Source organism: Anguilla anguilla, chromosome 1 (genome assembly GCF_013347855.1).
Source record: "Anguilla anguilla isolate fAngAng1 chromosome 1, fAngAng1.pri, whole genome shotgun sequence".
Taxonomy (NCBI): domain Eukaryota; kingdom Metazoa; phylum Chordata; class Actinopteri; order Anguilliformes; family Anguillidae; genus Anguilla; species Anguilla anguilla.
This window is the reverse complement of record NC_049201.1, coordinates 85917742-85932972: the sequence shown is the minus strand read 5'-3', so window position 1 is coordinate 85932972 and position 15231 is coordinate 85917742. Positions and strand designations below refer to the sequence as shown.

Below are 15231 nucleotides of genomic sequence, written 5' to 3'. Positions count from 1 at the left end.
TGCTAATGTGGTATGTGCAGCAGTATCCGTCCAGAGAGAGTTCTGAGGGGTGCAAGACTTTCAGGAACATGGGTGGAGCCATCTGCCAGAGTTGTCCAATCAGCTGTCGCCTTGTATTTCTGTGTGTGATTTTCTCTGTGTGTGGGTGGTGCTCTGATCTGGGGGTGTGGGTCAGGTAGGCCCCGCACACCTGGCTGTCCCCTCTCCACTCATGGATTCTGCCTCCTGATTGGACAGTGAGGTGGTCATAACAGGGTGGAAGAAATTTTCACTTTCACTTTCACTTTTTTTGTTGAAGAAATCAAAAGATTTCGCTCTCCACAGTAAAACATCAGGGTCTGTATTCATAAGAGCCTCAGAATGGAATGGCTGCTGATCTATTATCAGGGTTCCCACATCCAAACCTTGTCTATTATTAGCGAAAGGTCAACGTAGAAGTTCTAGTCTGAGATTCTGTATCAATGCCGGCTGAATGCTGATTAGAATCTGTGAGTAATCCCTTGCTTATGGAAGACCCCCCTCATGTTCCAATCGCGAACTCTGCCCCCCCAGCTGAACGAGCTTTGGACACCATGAATTTCGACGTGGTGAAGGGCAAGCCCATCCGGATCATGTGGTCCCAGAGGGACCCCTCGCTCAGGAAATCCGGGGTGGGGAACGTCTTCATCAAAAACCTGGACAAGTCCATCGACAACAAGGCCCTCTACGACACCTTCTCTGCCTTCGGGAACATCCTGTCCTGCAAGGTAGGGCTTTGAGTGTGTGTGTGTGTGTGTGTCTGTACACACACGTGTATGGATTTGGGGTGCAGAGGCAATAGGTGTATGGTGACTGTGATTTAGCAGAGGGGGTCAAAGGCTTTTTGCAGGTTTTTGTAACTTCCTGTGTCCCAATACAAGACATTCTTAACAATCTCACCCTCAGACCGATCTGTTGGGATGCTCTGGGCTAATCCCTCTCTCTCGCCCCGGGACAGGTGGTGTGTGACGAAAACGGGTCGAAGGGGTACGCCTTTGTGCACTTCGAGACACAGGATGCAGCGGACCGCGCCATCGAGAAGATGAACGGCATGCTGCTGAACGACCGCAAGGTGTGAGTGTCCTGGCACAGAGAAGCCCCGAGTCTGCGCTACTGCGGCTAACGTGCTCGCTAAGCACTAAGGGAGGCCTGAGTCTGCGCTACTGTGGCTAACGTGCTCGCTAAGCACTAAGGGAGGCCTGAGTCTGTGCTACTGTGGCTAACGTGCTCGCTAAGCACGAAGACAGGCCTGAGTCTGCGCTACTGCAGCTAACGTGTGCTAAGCGCTAAGACAGGCCAGGCTCTGTGTTACTGCAGCTAACGTGCCTGCTAAGTACTAAGGCAGGCCTGAGTCTGTGTTACTGCGGCTAACGTGTGCTAAGCGCTAAGACAGGCCTGAGTCTGCGCTACTGCAGCTAACATGCGCTATGCACTAAGGCAGGCCTGAATCTGTGTTACTGCAGCTAACGTGCGCTAAGCGCTAAGACAGGCCTGAGTCTGCGCTACTGCAGCTAACATGCGCTATGCACTAAGGCAAGCCTGAGTCTGCCCTACTGCAGCTAACGTGCGCTAAGCGCTACGACAGGCCTGAGTCTGCGCCACTGCAGCTAACGTGCGCTAGGCGCTAAGACAGGCCTGAGTCTGTGTTACTGCAGCTAACGTGCTCACGAAGCGCTAAGACAGGCCTGAGTCTGCCCTACTGCAGCTAACATGTTAGCTAACTGCTAAGGCAGGCCTAAGTCTGTGATATAGCTAACATGTGCGCTAAGCACTAAGACAGGGCAGAGTATGTTCATTGTACTGGGGGTAATCCATCTGTTCATTTCTCTAAGAAAGATTGGGTTTGATCCTAAATGATGATGTTGAAGAATGATGATGGTGTTGGTGGTGATCGGGAGTCAGGCCAGGAAGAGAGGTTACAGTACTGACCAACAGTCAGGCCAGGGAGTGGGGTCATAGTACTGACCAGCAGTCAGGCCAGGGAGTGAGGTCATAGTACTGACCAGCAGTCAGGCCAGGGAGTGAGGTCATAGTACTGACCAGCAGTCAGGCCAGGGAGTGAGGTCATAGTACTGACCAGCAGTCAGGCCAGGGAGTGGGGTCATAGTACTGACCAGCAGTCAGGCCAGGGAGTGAGGTCATAGTACTGACCAGCAGTCAGGCCAGGGAGTGAGGTCATAGTACTGACCAGCAGTCAGGCCAGGGAGTGGGGTTGTAGTACTGACCAGCAGTCAGGCCAGGGAGTGAGGTCATAGTACTGACCAGCAGTCAGGCCAGGGAGTGGGGTCATAGTACTGACCAGCAGTCAGGCCAGGGAGTGAGGTCATAGTACTGACCAGCAGTCAGGCCAGGGAGTGGGGTCATAGTACTGACCAGCAGTCAGGCCAGGGAGTGAGGTCATAGTACTGACCAGCAGTCAGGCCAGGGAGTGGGGTCATAGTACTGACCAGCAGTCAGGCCAGGGAGTGGGGTCATAGTACTGACCAACAGTCAGGCCAGGGAGTGAGGTCATAGTACTGACCAGCAGTGACGCAGTACGCTAGTTGCTCGTTTTTGTGACTGAGCAGGTGCAGCAATACGCTGGGTATGGTATGTGTTTCCGTGCTGTTGTCACTATCTTCTGGTTCCTGATGTGGTGTTTTTGTTTGGTTTCGTCACTGTGTGATGTTTCCCTCGCTGTCACTCACTAGCATCTACATCCTGAAAATGTAGAATTTAAACCCCCAGGTTTAAATTTAAGGACAAGGGGGAGACAGGTGCACAGTCCCCCCACTGTTCCTGCACTGGAACCTTTGAGATGAGTCACATGGGGTCCTCTGGTTCCTCAAACGCAGGTTTGTGGGGCGTTTCAAATCTCGGAAGGAGCGGGAGGCTGAACTGGGAGCCAAAGCAAAGGAGTTCACCAACGTCTACATCAAGAACTTCGGCGAGGACATGGACGATGACAGGCTCAAGGAACTCTTTGACAAGTACGGTAAGGGCTCCAAAAACACCTCCCTCTCTTTCAGAAACACCTCTCTCTCTTTCAGAAACACCTCCCTCTCTTTCAAAATCACTTCTCTCTCTTCCAAAAACACCTCCCTCTGTCAGAAACACTTCTCTCTTTCTCTCTCTCTCTCTCTCTCTCTCTCTCAAAAACACCTCTGTCCTGTTAAATAAGCACCTCTCTCCTTTTTAGATACACTTCTGTCCCTTTGAATCAGTTCTTAGTCACTTTGGCTTAGACGCATTTGCCTAATGATTAAATTTTAAACTCACTTTATTTAATTCAATTATTTAACCTTTATTTAAGCAGGAAGTCTGAAAATCTCTTTTCTGAGGGAGACCCGGCCAGGAAAGTGACCATGCAGTGCAGTTAAAACACGACTGGCCAGACATACACACTGTATCAAATCAAAATTCAGTGCGACACACATACAAGCAGCACAGCATGTCACAGAGATCATTGGCTGATCTGAGATTTCTCTCACATAGGCACAGTGAAACGTGTGTTTCAGTGTGTGTGTGTGTGTTTCAGTGTGTGTGTGTGTGTGTGTTTCAGTGTGTGTGTGTGTGTGTGTGTGTGTGTGTGTTTTGAGTGTTGAATGTAATGTACTGCTGCGTCATTACCTGTGGGAAAAACTGGACTCTCTCCCCTCTCTGACCCCCCCCCCCCCCCACACAGGTAAAACTCTCAGCGTGAAAGTGATGACGGACCCCACGGGGAAGTCGCGCGGCTTCGGTTTCGTCAGCTATGAGAAGCACGAAGACGCCAACAAGGTGTGGCCGTTAGCACCCAGAATGCATGAGGAAAGGATGTGGCACCTGTGATTGGTCAACGAGGCTTTAAAAATCATATGCTGTCAATCGCTAACATAGAAACCAAACAGGCTTATCCAGAGTGGTGATTGGTCCAAATCAGCGGGTCACACAGGGATGACACACAGCTAGCTCCACCCATTTCGTGGCTGGTGACACCTCACTTATCACTAAGCACACTTAAAGGCCTGAGCCAGGTGTGTGAGCTGATCCAGGTGTGTGAGCAGAGCCAGGTGTGTGAGCTGATCCAGGTGTGTGAGCAGAGCCAGGTGTGTGAGCTGATCCAGGTGTGTGAGCAGAGCCAGGTGTGTGAGCTGATCCAGGTGTGTGAGCAGAGCCAGGTGTGTGAGCTGATCCAGGTGTGTGAGCTGATCCAGGTGTGTGAGCTGATCCAGGTGTGTGAGCAGAGCCAGGTGTGTGAGCTGATCCAGGTGTGTGAGCTGAGCCAGGTGTGTGTGTGAGCTGAGCCAGGTGTGTGTGTCTGTTACGCAATTGTTGGCCAATCCATGCTTGCATCTGTAATGGTGTGTGTGTGTGTGTGTGTGTGTGTGTGTGTGTGCAGACGGTGAAGGAGATGAAGGGTACGGAGCTGACCCAGGTGTGTGTGTGTGTGTGTGTGTGTGTGTGTGTGCGTGTGTGCGTGTGTGCGTGTGTGCGTGTGTGCGTGTGTGAGTGTGTGTGTGTGTGTGTGTGTGTGTGTGTGTGTGTGTGTGTGAGTGTGTGTGTGTGTGTGTGTGTGTGTGTGTGCAGGCGGTGGAGGAGATGAACCGTACAGAGCTGACCCAGGTGTGTGTGAGTGCGTGTGTGTGTGCGTGTGCGTGTGCGTGTGTGTGTGTGTGAGTGTGTGTGTGTGTTTGTGTGTGCAGGCGGTGGAGGAGATGAACAGTACAGAGCTGACCCAGGTGTGTGTGTGTGTGTGTGTGTGTGTGTGTGTGCAGGCGGTGGAGGAGATGAACGGCACAGAGTTGAACGGGAAGGCGGTGTTTGTCGGGCGCGCTCAGAAGCGAATGGAGCGACAGGCGGAGCTCAAGAGGAAGTTTGAGCAGCTCAAGCAGGAGCGAATCAGCAGATACCAGGTCAGCAAGCCCCGCCCACATTTCCATACCACTGCTCCTCATTGGTCCACGTAAACTGACACTGCATGCAGTTTAAGCACTGGTCATGTATGTCATGACGATGCTTCCGTGTATTATAGTGTAGGGGGGCTTGAGATATGTGTGTGTGTGTGTGTGTGTGTGTTCATGTGTGAGTGTGAGTGCGCATGTGAGAGGACCATGTTGTTTTCTTATGCTTTTATACTCTGGACCCAGGGTGTGAATCTCTACATAAAGAACTTGGATGACACCATCGATGATGAAAAACTGCGCAAGGAATTCTCTCCTTTTGGCTCCATAACCAGTGCCAAAGTAAGACCATCTCACCAAATCACCAACCCTCCAACTCACTAACTCACCAAATTGCCAAATCTCCAACTCACTAACTCACCAAATCACAAACTCTCCTACTCACTAGCTCACCAACTCACTAACTGAGCAAATCACCAAACCTCCATTCACTAACTCACCATCCCTCCAACTGACTAACTCACCAAATGAACAACTCTCCAACTCACTAACTCATCAACCCACCAACCTTCCAACTCAGTCACTCACCAAATCACCAACTCTCTCTAATTTTAAAACTCTTCAGCTCGCAGACTCATAAACTCACGAGTTAATCAGGTCACCTTTAGAAATCCGAGGCAGTGTCTCCTCTCAGCAGCAGTGCCCGTACCCGCTGCAGGATAAATGCACTGACTGTAATGGGTGTGGCGCTGTGCGGTTTCCGTGGTGACAGGTGATGCTGGAGGAGGGCCGTTCGAAGGGCTTTGGCTTTGTGTGCTTCTCGTCGCCGGAGGAGGCCACCAAGGCGGTGACGGAGATGAACGGGCGCATCGTGGGCTCCAAGCCGCTGTACGTGGCGCTGGCGCAGCGCAAGGAGGAGCGCAAGGCCCACCTGACCAACCAGTACATGCAGCGCATTGCTGGCATGCGCGCAGTGCCCGCCAACGCCATCATCAACCAGTTCCAGCCGCCCGGCGGCTACTTCATGCCCGCCGTGCCACAGGTGAGCCGCAGGACAGGAGTCGAGCGTGCGCCAACTCACCGCCGCCAGCACTCACACGGTTCCAGCTCCACTGCTAGCGATGCTAATGTCTGTCTGTCTCAGCCTGAGTCACTGTTAGCGATGCTAATGTCTGTCTGTCTCAGCCTGAGTCACTGTTAGCGATGCTAATGTCTGTCTCAGCCTGAGTCACTGCTAGCGATGCTAATGTCTGTCTCAGCCTGAGTCGCTGTTAGCGATGCTAATGTCTGTCTCAGCCTGAGTCACTGCTAGCGATGCTAATGTCTGTCTCAGCCTGAGTCGCTGTTAGCGATGCTAATGTCTGTCTCAGCCTGAGTCACTGCTAGCGATGCTAATGTCTGTCTCAACCTGAGTCACTGCTAGCGATGCTAATGTCTGTCTCAGCCTGAGTCGCTGTTAGCGATGCTAATGTCTGTCTCAGCCTGAGTCACTGCTAGCGATGCTAATGTCTGTCTCAGCCTGAGTCACTGTTAGCGATGGTAATGTCTGTCTCAGCCTGAGTCACTGCTAGCGATGCTAATGTGTGTCTGTCTCAGCCTGAGTCACTGCTAGTGATGTTAATGTCTGTCTCAGCCTGAGTCGCTGTTAGCGATGCTAATGTTTGTCTCAGCCTGAGTCACTGCTAGCGATGCTAATGTCTGTCTCAGCCTGAGTCACTGCTAGTGATGTTAATGTCTGTCTCAGCCTGAGTCGCTGTTAGCGATGCTAATGTTTGTCTCAGCCTGAGTCACTGCTAGCGATGCTAATGTCTGTCTCAGCCTGAGTCACTGTTAGCGATGCTAATGTCTGTCTCAGCCTGAGTCACTGTTAGCGATGCTAATGTGTGTCTAAGCCTGAATCACTGTTAGCGATGCTAATGTATGTCTGTCTCAGCCTGAGTCACTGTTAGCGATGCTAACGGGGCTCTCAATCTGAGTCACAGTTTAATGGTGCTAACAGATCTCTTTGGCTGAGCCACTGTTAGCAATGCTAACGAGGCTCTTTGGCTGAGTTTCTCCTCAGGATGCTAACTGGTGTCTCTCTTTGGCAGGCCCAGAACAGAACGACGTACTACGCACCGAACCAGCTGGCCCAGATGCGGCCAAACCCTCGCTGGCAGCAGCAAGGGGGTCGGGCACAAGGTGAGGAGTCTTTTGGACGGGGTTCCCATGGTCCCCAAAAATACTCAGACATTTTCAACCTGCATGGTCCAATGTCTTTATAAAGTCTTCGGACCAGTAAATCTTGGTGATGGGGAAAACTTGGGCTTCTGTTCTGTTCAAGAGCACTGGCCTGTGAGCTCTTTCCCATCATGCACCACTCCCTCTCCAGGTGGGTTCCAGGGGATGCCCAACTCCCTGCGCCAGCCTGGTCCTCGTGCCAACCTGAGACACCTCGCCCCCAATGCCAACACACAAGGGCCCCGGGGCTTGACCTCGGGGGCGCAGAGAGTGGGTAAGGAAGTGGGGTACACAGACTGGGTAAGGAAGTGGGGTACACAGAGTGGGTAAGGAAGTGGAGTACACAGAGTGGGTAAGGAAGTGGGGTACACAGAGCGGGTAAGGAAGTGGGGTACACAGAGTGGGTAAGGAAGTGGGGTACACAGAGTGGGTAAGGAAGTGGGGTACACGGAGTGGGTAAGGAAGTGGGGTACACAGAGTGGGTAAGGAAGTGGGGTACACGGAGTGGGTAAGGAAGTGGGGTACACAGAGTGGGTAAGAAAATTGGGGCATAGAGAGAGGGTAAGGAAGTGGGGCAAAGAGAGAGGGTAAGAAAGTGGGGTACAGAGTGGGTAAGAGTGGGATACAGAGAGTGGGTAAGAAAGTGGGGTACAGAGAGTGGGTAAGAAAGTGGGGTACAGAGAGTGGGTAAGAGCGGGGCACGGAGAGTGGGTAAGAAGGTGGGGTACAGAGAGTGGGTAAGAAGGTGGGATATAGTGGGTATGTTGGAAAGATGGGTGCAGGACCATCTATCATTACTTTCTTCTGTAAATATCCGATTGTGTACATGGATGATACCTAAACGTGATCTCTCCTGACTTTGGAAATGAATAATGCCATGTACTATGTGTATAGTACAGAGACCATTACATGACTCTTCATTTAAGCCTTACATGCAAGTGGATGTTCTAATTATTGGAATCACTTGTGTTTTGGGTTAAGTACTTAGTGCGAGTGAATGTTGTAGCGTTGGGTTAGGGTTAGTTTTGACTTGTGTTTTGGGTTAAGTACTCAGTGTGAGTGAATGTTGTAGCATTGGGTTAGGGTTAGGGTTAGTTTTGACTTGTGTTTTTGGTTATGTACTTAGTGTGAGTGAACGTTGTAGGTATAGGTTTGACTTGTGTTTTGGGTTAAGTACTCAGTGTGAGTGAATGTTGTAGCATTGGGTTAGGGTTAGAGTTAGTTTTGACTTGTGTTTTTGGTTAAGTACTTAGTGTGAGTGAACGTTGTAGGTATAGGTTTGACTTGTGTTTTGGGTTAAGTACTAAGTGTGAGTGAACATTGCAGATATAGTTTTGACTTGTGTTTTGGGTTAAGTACTCAGTGTGAGTGAATGTTGTAGCATTGGGTTAGGGTTAGGGTTAGCTTTGACTTGTGTTTTGGGTTAAGTACTCAGTGAGAGTGAATGTTGTAGGTATAGCTTTGACTTGTGTTTTGGGTTAAGTACTCAGTGTGAGTGAATGTTGTAGCATTGGGTTAGGGTTAGTTTTGACTTGTGTTTTGGGTTAAGTACCCAGTGTGAGTGAACGTTGTAGGTATAGCTTTGACTTGTGTTTTGGGTTAAGTGCTGAATGTGGGGGTACAGACTGCTCTTTCTGTTTGCAGGTGGCGGTCAGTCTCTGGGGCCACGCCCCTCCATGGGGGTCCCCACCCCCCGAGCTATGCCCCCCTACAAATACGCCACCACCGTGCGCAATACCCAGCCTCAGGTGGTGCAGCCAATCACACTGCAGCAGGTAAACCGGCCCCAGCAAACCCACAAATACACCCAGCGCTGGCAGCCTGTGGCAGGCTTCAGTGTCAGAGTTAATATTGACTCAGTGTCAGAGTTAATATTGACACAGTGTCAGAGTTAATATTAACTCAGTGTCAGTGTTAATATGGACTCTCAGTGTTAGTGTCAGTGTTGACTCTCAGTGTCAGTGTTATATTGACTCTCTCAGTGTCAGTGTTATATTGACTCTCTCAGAGTCAGTGTTATATTGACGGTCTCAGTGTCAGTGTTATATTGACTCTCTCAGAGTCAGTGTTATATTGACTCTCTCAGTGTCAGTGTTCTATTGACTCTCTCAGTGTCAGTGTTATATTGACTCTCTCAGAGTCCATGTTATATTGACTTTCTCAGAGTCAGTGTTATATTGACTCTCTAAGTGTCAGTGTAATATTGACTCTCTCAGTGTCAGTGTTCTATTGACTCTCTAAGTGTCAGTGTTATATTGACTCTCTCAGTGTCAGTGTTATATTGAGTCTCTCAGAGTCAGTGTTATATTGACTCTCTCAGTGTCAGGGTTATATTGACTCTCTCAGTGTCAGTGTTATATTAAATCTCTGAGTGTCAGTGTTATATTGACTCTCTCAGAGTCAGTGTTATATTGACTCTCTAAGTATCAGTGTTATATTGACTCTCTCAGAGTCAGTGTTATATTGACTCTCTAAGTGTCATTGTTATATTGACTCTCTCAGTGTCAGTGTTATATTGACTCTCTCAGAGTCAGTGTTATATTGACTCTCTCAGAGTCAGTGTTATATTGACTTTTTAAGTGTCAGTGTTATATTGACTTTTTAAGTGTCAGTGTTATATTGACTCTCTCAGTGTCAGTGTTATATTGACTCTCTCAGAATCAGTGTTATATTGACTCTCTCAGTGTTAATACTGACGCTCTGTCTCTCAGGCCCAGCCTGCTGTCCATGTTCAGGGGCAGGAGCCCCTGACCGCCTCCATGCTGGCGGCAGCCCCGCCCCAGGAGCAGAAACAGATGCTCGGTGAGTGGAGGAACAGTCGGTGACAGACATGTTGAACAGCCAATCACAGATAGACGGGTGGAACCTATAATTTATTGATGGATGGAATCAGCCAATGAGAGATCTGTAGGATGGCACAAGGGAGCTGAGTGGAACGTTGTGGCTTACGTTAATGTGCAGTTATTTGCCTGCCACAAAACACACACTTTAACACAAAAGTAGTGTCCCCGCTTGGTTCTGGTTGTGAAAACCAAAGCATAAAATTTTAAATAAAAGGAGATGATTGGCTGCCTGTAGTACTGATCATAAATGCAGCCATATCCAATAGGCTATGACTCCATACATGGAGAACTGTTAAAAATAAATACAGACCCTGCTGCAGTCTCTGGGGAGGACAGGCCATCTCTGCCAAGTACACGGCTATGACTGAAGCCTGGGCTGCACTGAATGGAGAGCTCAGTAACAAACTACAATTACAGGTCACATGCTTGGACAAAAAGAGCAGACCTGGGTGGCAAATGCTTTATTTGAACAGCTTTAACCCTTTAGAGACACCAGTGTAATTCCTGCAGATTTCAGTGTTTTATTTGCATGATCTTACAGGGCAACCAAAACAAGGGTGACAATTTTTTTTTTCACTTTCTGTCATTCTCCTCTCTCCCTCCTTCACTCTTCCTCTACCCCTCTCTCTCCCCCTCCCTCCCTCTCTCTCTCCCTCTCACCCCCCCTCCCTCTCCCTCTCTCCCTCACCCCCCCTCTCCCTCTCTCCCCCTCCCTCCCCCTCTCCCTCCCCCCCTCTCTGTCTCTCCCCCCTCCCTCTCCTCTCTCTCTCTCTCTCTCTCTCTCTCTCTCTCTCAGGGGAGCGTCTGTTCCCCCTGATTCAGGCCATGCACCCCAGCCTTGCAGGGAAGATCACCGGCATGCTGCTGGAGATCGACAACTCAGAGCTGCTGCACATGCTGGAGTCCCATGAGTCTCTGCGCTCCAAGGTCTGTGCGCTAACGTGCTGCGCCGCTGCTAACATGCTGCGGCTAACGGACTGCACTGCCGCTAACGTGCTCCAGCTAACGTGCTGCGCCACCGCTAATGTGCTGCAGCTAACATGCAGTGCCGCTGCTAATGTGCTGCACCGCCACTAACATGCTGCGGCTAACGTTCTGCGCCGCTGCTAACGTGCTCCAGCTAACGTGCTGCACCACCGCTAACGTGCTGCGGCTAATGTGATGCGCCGCTGCTAACGTGCTCCAGCTAATGGGCTGCACCGCCACTAACTGTGGACCTGCACTGGTGTATTCGCCTCTTCACCGCCAATCAGTCAGGCTGACTGCTGTTATTAACATCAGAACCAGAAAGTATAATTTTTTTACTCAACAGACATGCTCAGTTGTGTCCCCTAAATCACATGTACAACGAGGATAGCGCAGACATTGGCTAAAATAAATAATCATTTAAAAAATTAATATCTTTGTGTGGTAGGAAAAAAATATTTTACCTCGTAAAAAACAATAAGTGATTTTTCTTTCTGTATAATGCACATTAATATTTAACTGGAAGTATTTTATTTCTGCTGTCAAAAATGAATGGAGCCCAATGGGGAAACTTGATTTTTGAGCAAAAACATAGATATCAGCAGGGGGTGACATTACATCTGGTGCTGAGGTTGAGAACCGAAAGCTAGGCCCTTCACCCCCTTCAACCCTGCCCTGACCTTTAACCCTCTCCTCTCCTGTCCTGACTGTTCCCCTCTACCCTGACCTTTCACTGCCTGCCCTATCTCCTGACTTTTAACCTTTCACCTTTGACACTCCCCTGACCTTTAACCTCTGCCTCAGCCTTCAACCTCTGCCCCTCCCCTGATCTTTAACCCCCCCGTGCCCTGACCTTTAACCCTCTCCTCTGCTGTCCTGACTGTTCCCTCCTGCCCTGACCTTTAACCCTCTCCTCTGCTGTCCTGACTGTTCCCTCCTGCCCTGACCTTTAACCCTCTCCTCTGCTGTCCTGACTGTTCCCTCCTGCCCTGACCTTTAACCCTCTCCTCTGCTGTCCTAACTGTTCCCTCCTGCCCTGACCTTTAACCCCACCCCCGTACTCACTCCTTTCACCCCCGCCCTGATCTTTGACCCCAGTCTGTGTGTGTGGTTTCCAGGTTGAGGAGGCCGTTGCCGTGCTACAGGCCCACCAGGCCAAGAAAGATGCCACTCAGAAAGTAGGGGTCATCGCCACAGCGACGGCCGCCGCCACGTCTTGACCTGAGCAGAGACCCTGACGACCTCAAAGAAAACAAGTAACTTTCACACCCACAGCTTATAACCACAGCTTATACTGCTTTTACATCCACTCTGCTTATAACCACAGTTTATAACCACAGCTTATATCTGCTTTTTCACCCACAGCTTATAACCACAGTTTATAACCACAGCTTATATCTGCTTTTACACCCACAGCTTATAACCACAGCTTATATCTGCTTTTACACCCACAGCTTATAACCACAGCTTACATCTGCATTTACTAATTATAATTAGAGTTTTTTTTGTAGGCTGTGCTTATGTATGAGCTGTTTGTCGTGCATTCTCTTTCAAATACAAATTATATTGTTTTAGGGATTTGAATATTTTTTATTTTTGTGTGTGTTTAGGGTTGCAGGAGCTGAAGAGTCTGGAGAGAATCACTGCACCCCAGCACCTGCCTGCTAGAGGTCCCTCTCAGCAACCCAATGCAAAACACACACACTACACACATGCACACACACACGCTCACAGGCACCTGCACACACAACACACACACACACACACACACTACACACACGCTCACAGGCACCTGCACACACAACACACACACACACACTACACACATGCACACACACACGCTCACAGGCACCTGCACACACAACACACACACACTACACACACGCTCACAGGCACCTGCACACACAACACACACACACACACTACACACATGCACACACACACGCTCACAGGCACCTGCACACACAACACACACACACACTACACACATGCACACACACACGCTCACAGGCACCTGCACACACAACACACACACACACTACACACATGCACACACACACGCTCACAGGCACTTGCACACACAACACACACACACACACACACTACACACATGCACACACACACGCTCACAGGCACATACACACGCACAACACACACACACACACACACACACACACACTACTTACATGCACACACACACACACACAAGGCATACTTGAAAATAAATTTTTAAAAAGTATAATTACAGTTCTTTGAAATTATATTTTAGTACTGTAATAATTTATCAAAAATAATATATTGAAAACAGCACACAGAGATAGGGTTTATTTCACAATATGAGCTCTTCTTTGTGGTCAGGCCAGATCCTTTTTTTCTATTAGAAAATATAACTCTTCTCTTTTCATTTATTTTGTTTGGAAGTTGTGAGTGACTGGTGCTTTGATTGGGACTGTTGAATTCCTCCATCCAAAAAAATAACTTTGGGTGATGTGGCTCTCTCAATAAAGGAATAAAATAATTAAATCAATTATTTGTGTATTTATTTCCAATTCACATGTCACTTCAGCAGTCAACACACAAAAGTGTGGAGCAGTGATCAGAGCAGCAGTGTGGAGCTGTGATCAGAGCAGCAGTGTGGAGCAGTGATCAGAGCAACAGTGTGGAGCAGTGATCAGAGCAGCAGTGTGGAGCAGTGATTGGAGCAGCAGTGTGGAGCAGTGATCAGAGCAGCAGTGTGGAGCAGTGATTGGAGCAGCAGTATGGAGCAGTGATTGGAGCAGCAGTGTGGAGCAGCGGTCACAGCAGCAGTGTGGAGCAGTGGTCAGAGCAGCAGTGTGGAGCAGTAGTCAAAGCAGCAGTGTGGAGCAGTGATCAGAGCAGCAGTGTGGAGCAGTGATCAGAGCAACAGTGTGGAGCAGTGGTCAGAGCAGCAGTGTGGAGCAGTGATCAGAGCAGCAGTGTGGAGCAGTGATCAGAGCAACAGTGTGGAGCAGTGGTCAGAGCAGCAGTGTGGAGCAGTGATCAGAGCAGCAGAGTGGAGCAGTGATTGGAGCAGCAGAGTGGAGCAATGATCAGAGCAGCAGAGTGGAGCAGTGATCAGAGTAGCAGTGTGAAGCAGTGGTCAGAGCAGCAGTGTGGAGCAGTAATCAGAGTAGCAGTGTGAAGCAGTGGTCAGAGCAGCAGGGTGGTGGAGGTACATGAAATGGCTAAGAAATATAACTTGGGTACTGACGGGGTAAGATGCACACAGGCCACACCCAGTATGTGACTGAACACCAGTCAGCACACAGCACATGCAGTTAGCCTGCACAATCACAGTGCTAAAATACCAGTTGTAACGGTGACAGCAGTGGCTTGCATGGACAGTGCACGTAAAGGATGTATCTCAGGGACAGGAGCTGTACAGCTGGGACTGCACCCAGCACAGATGTGTAGTGGTGCAGAGAATTAGAAGTGTTGTAATGTTAATTAAACTGCACTGTGACTAGATGACCAGGCACTGAGAGTGGGAATTAATTAGTCTACAAAAGCGGGCCGAGGCTAAACAAGCAGGGTTGAAATTTTGATTATGTGACGTGGCGCACATTATTGACGCGATTAGGTTTACCATGACGTGCACAATGTACTGTTTACTGTAATCATTTACAATAAAACTCAGCACATATTCCATATATTTTTCTGTAGTTTCAGACTAAAATGGCCGTTCGCTGGTTAAGTAGCCTATGTTTTACAAGCAGTCCATTAGTTAAACTGGAAACTCATCCATTTACAAGCACGCGCATACCAACGGTAATGACTCGGCTGGAAATTATACAGAAACTTGTGCACTTTTTAAGACAAACTTAACAACTAAGTATAAACATATCCATTCTGAACTGTAATCTGAACTGTAATTTTTCAGCTGTTTAAAACAATTCAAAAGATGTCTTCTTCCATGAGATTATTTTTTGTTATTTGACACTTTGATGTGACACAAGGTTTATACGACCACATTTTCTTCAGATGAAAAGATGAAAAAAGACGGCTAAGTTACATTAAATAATTTAGGAAACATTTGGGTAGTATTGCTTTTTAGTAGCGTTTGTTTAATCTGTGTGAGCTAAGATAGCTGATATTGTTTATTGTAACTTGGTCTCATTTTGATATCAATATGTTCAACGGCAAGACTAGATTGTGCAAGTTTTAATTATAGACTTATAGACAGTGCTGTATGTGCGTTTGTAACTTGGAATTTTCGTACGTTGAAAACGTTATTGGCTGAGATCTAAAGAAAGCTGATGCGCATCATCGCAAATGTTTCGCTAGTTTAAATATTGTATGGC

General features: G+C 48.7%; 1 protein-coding gene across 1 annotated transcript in view; it reads left to right on the top strand.

Annotated features, from left to right (window-relative positions):
* pabpc4 (poly(A) binding protein, cytoplasmic 4 (inducible form)) overlaps positions 1 to 12697 on the top strand; it is an 18066-nt gene extending 5369 nt beyond the window's left edge. Inside the window, exons 2-15 of the mRNA XM_035411218.1 lie at positions 553 to 746; positions 977 to 1092; positions 2853 to 2992; positions 3683 to 3777; positions 4755 to 4892; positions 5127 to 5222; positions 5653 to 5922; positions 6971 to 7061; positions 7252 to 7374; positions 8745 to 8875; positions 9812 to 9902; positions 10740 to 10870; positions 12028 to 12165; positions 12520 to 12697. Of these exons, the coding sequence (XP_035267109.1) occupies positions 553 to 746; positions 977 to 1092; positions 2853 to 2992; positions 3683 to 3777; positions 4755 to 4892; positions 5127 to 5222; positions 5653 to 5922; positions 6971 to 7061; positions 7252 to 7374; positions 8745 to 8875; positions 9812 to 9902; positions 10740 to 10870; positions 12028 to 12129 (1718 nt within the window). The 3' untranslated portion in view covers positions 12130 to 12165; positions 12520 to 12697. The remainder of the gene's footprint in view (positions 1 to 552; positions 747 to 976; positions 1093 to 2852; positions 2993 to 3682; positions 3778 to 4754; positions 4893 to 5126; positions 5223 to 5652; positions 5923 to 6970; positions 7062 to 7251; positions 7375 to 8744; positions 8876 to 9811; positions 9903 to 10739; positions 10871 to 12027; positions 12166 to 12519) is intronic.
* Positions 12698 to 15231: the final 2534 nt, after the last annotated feature.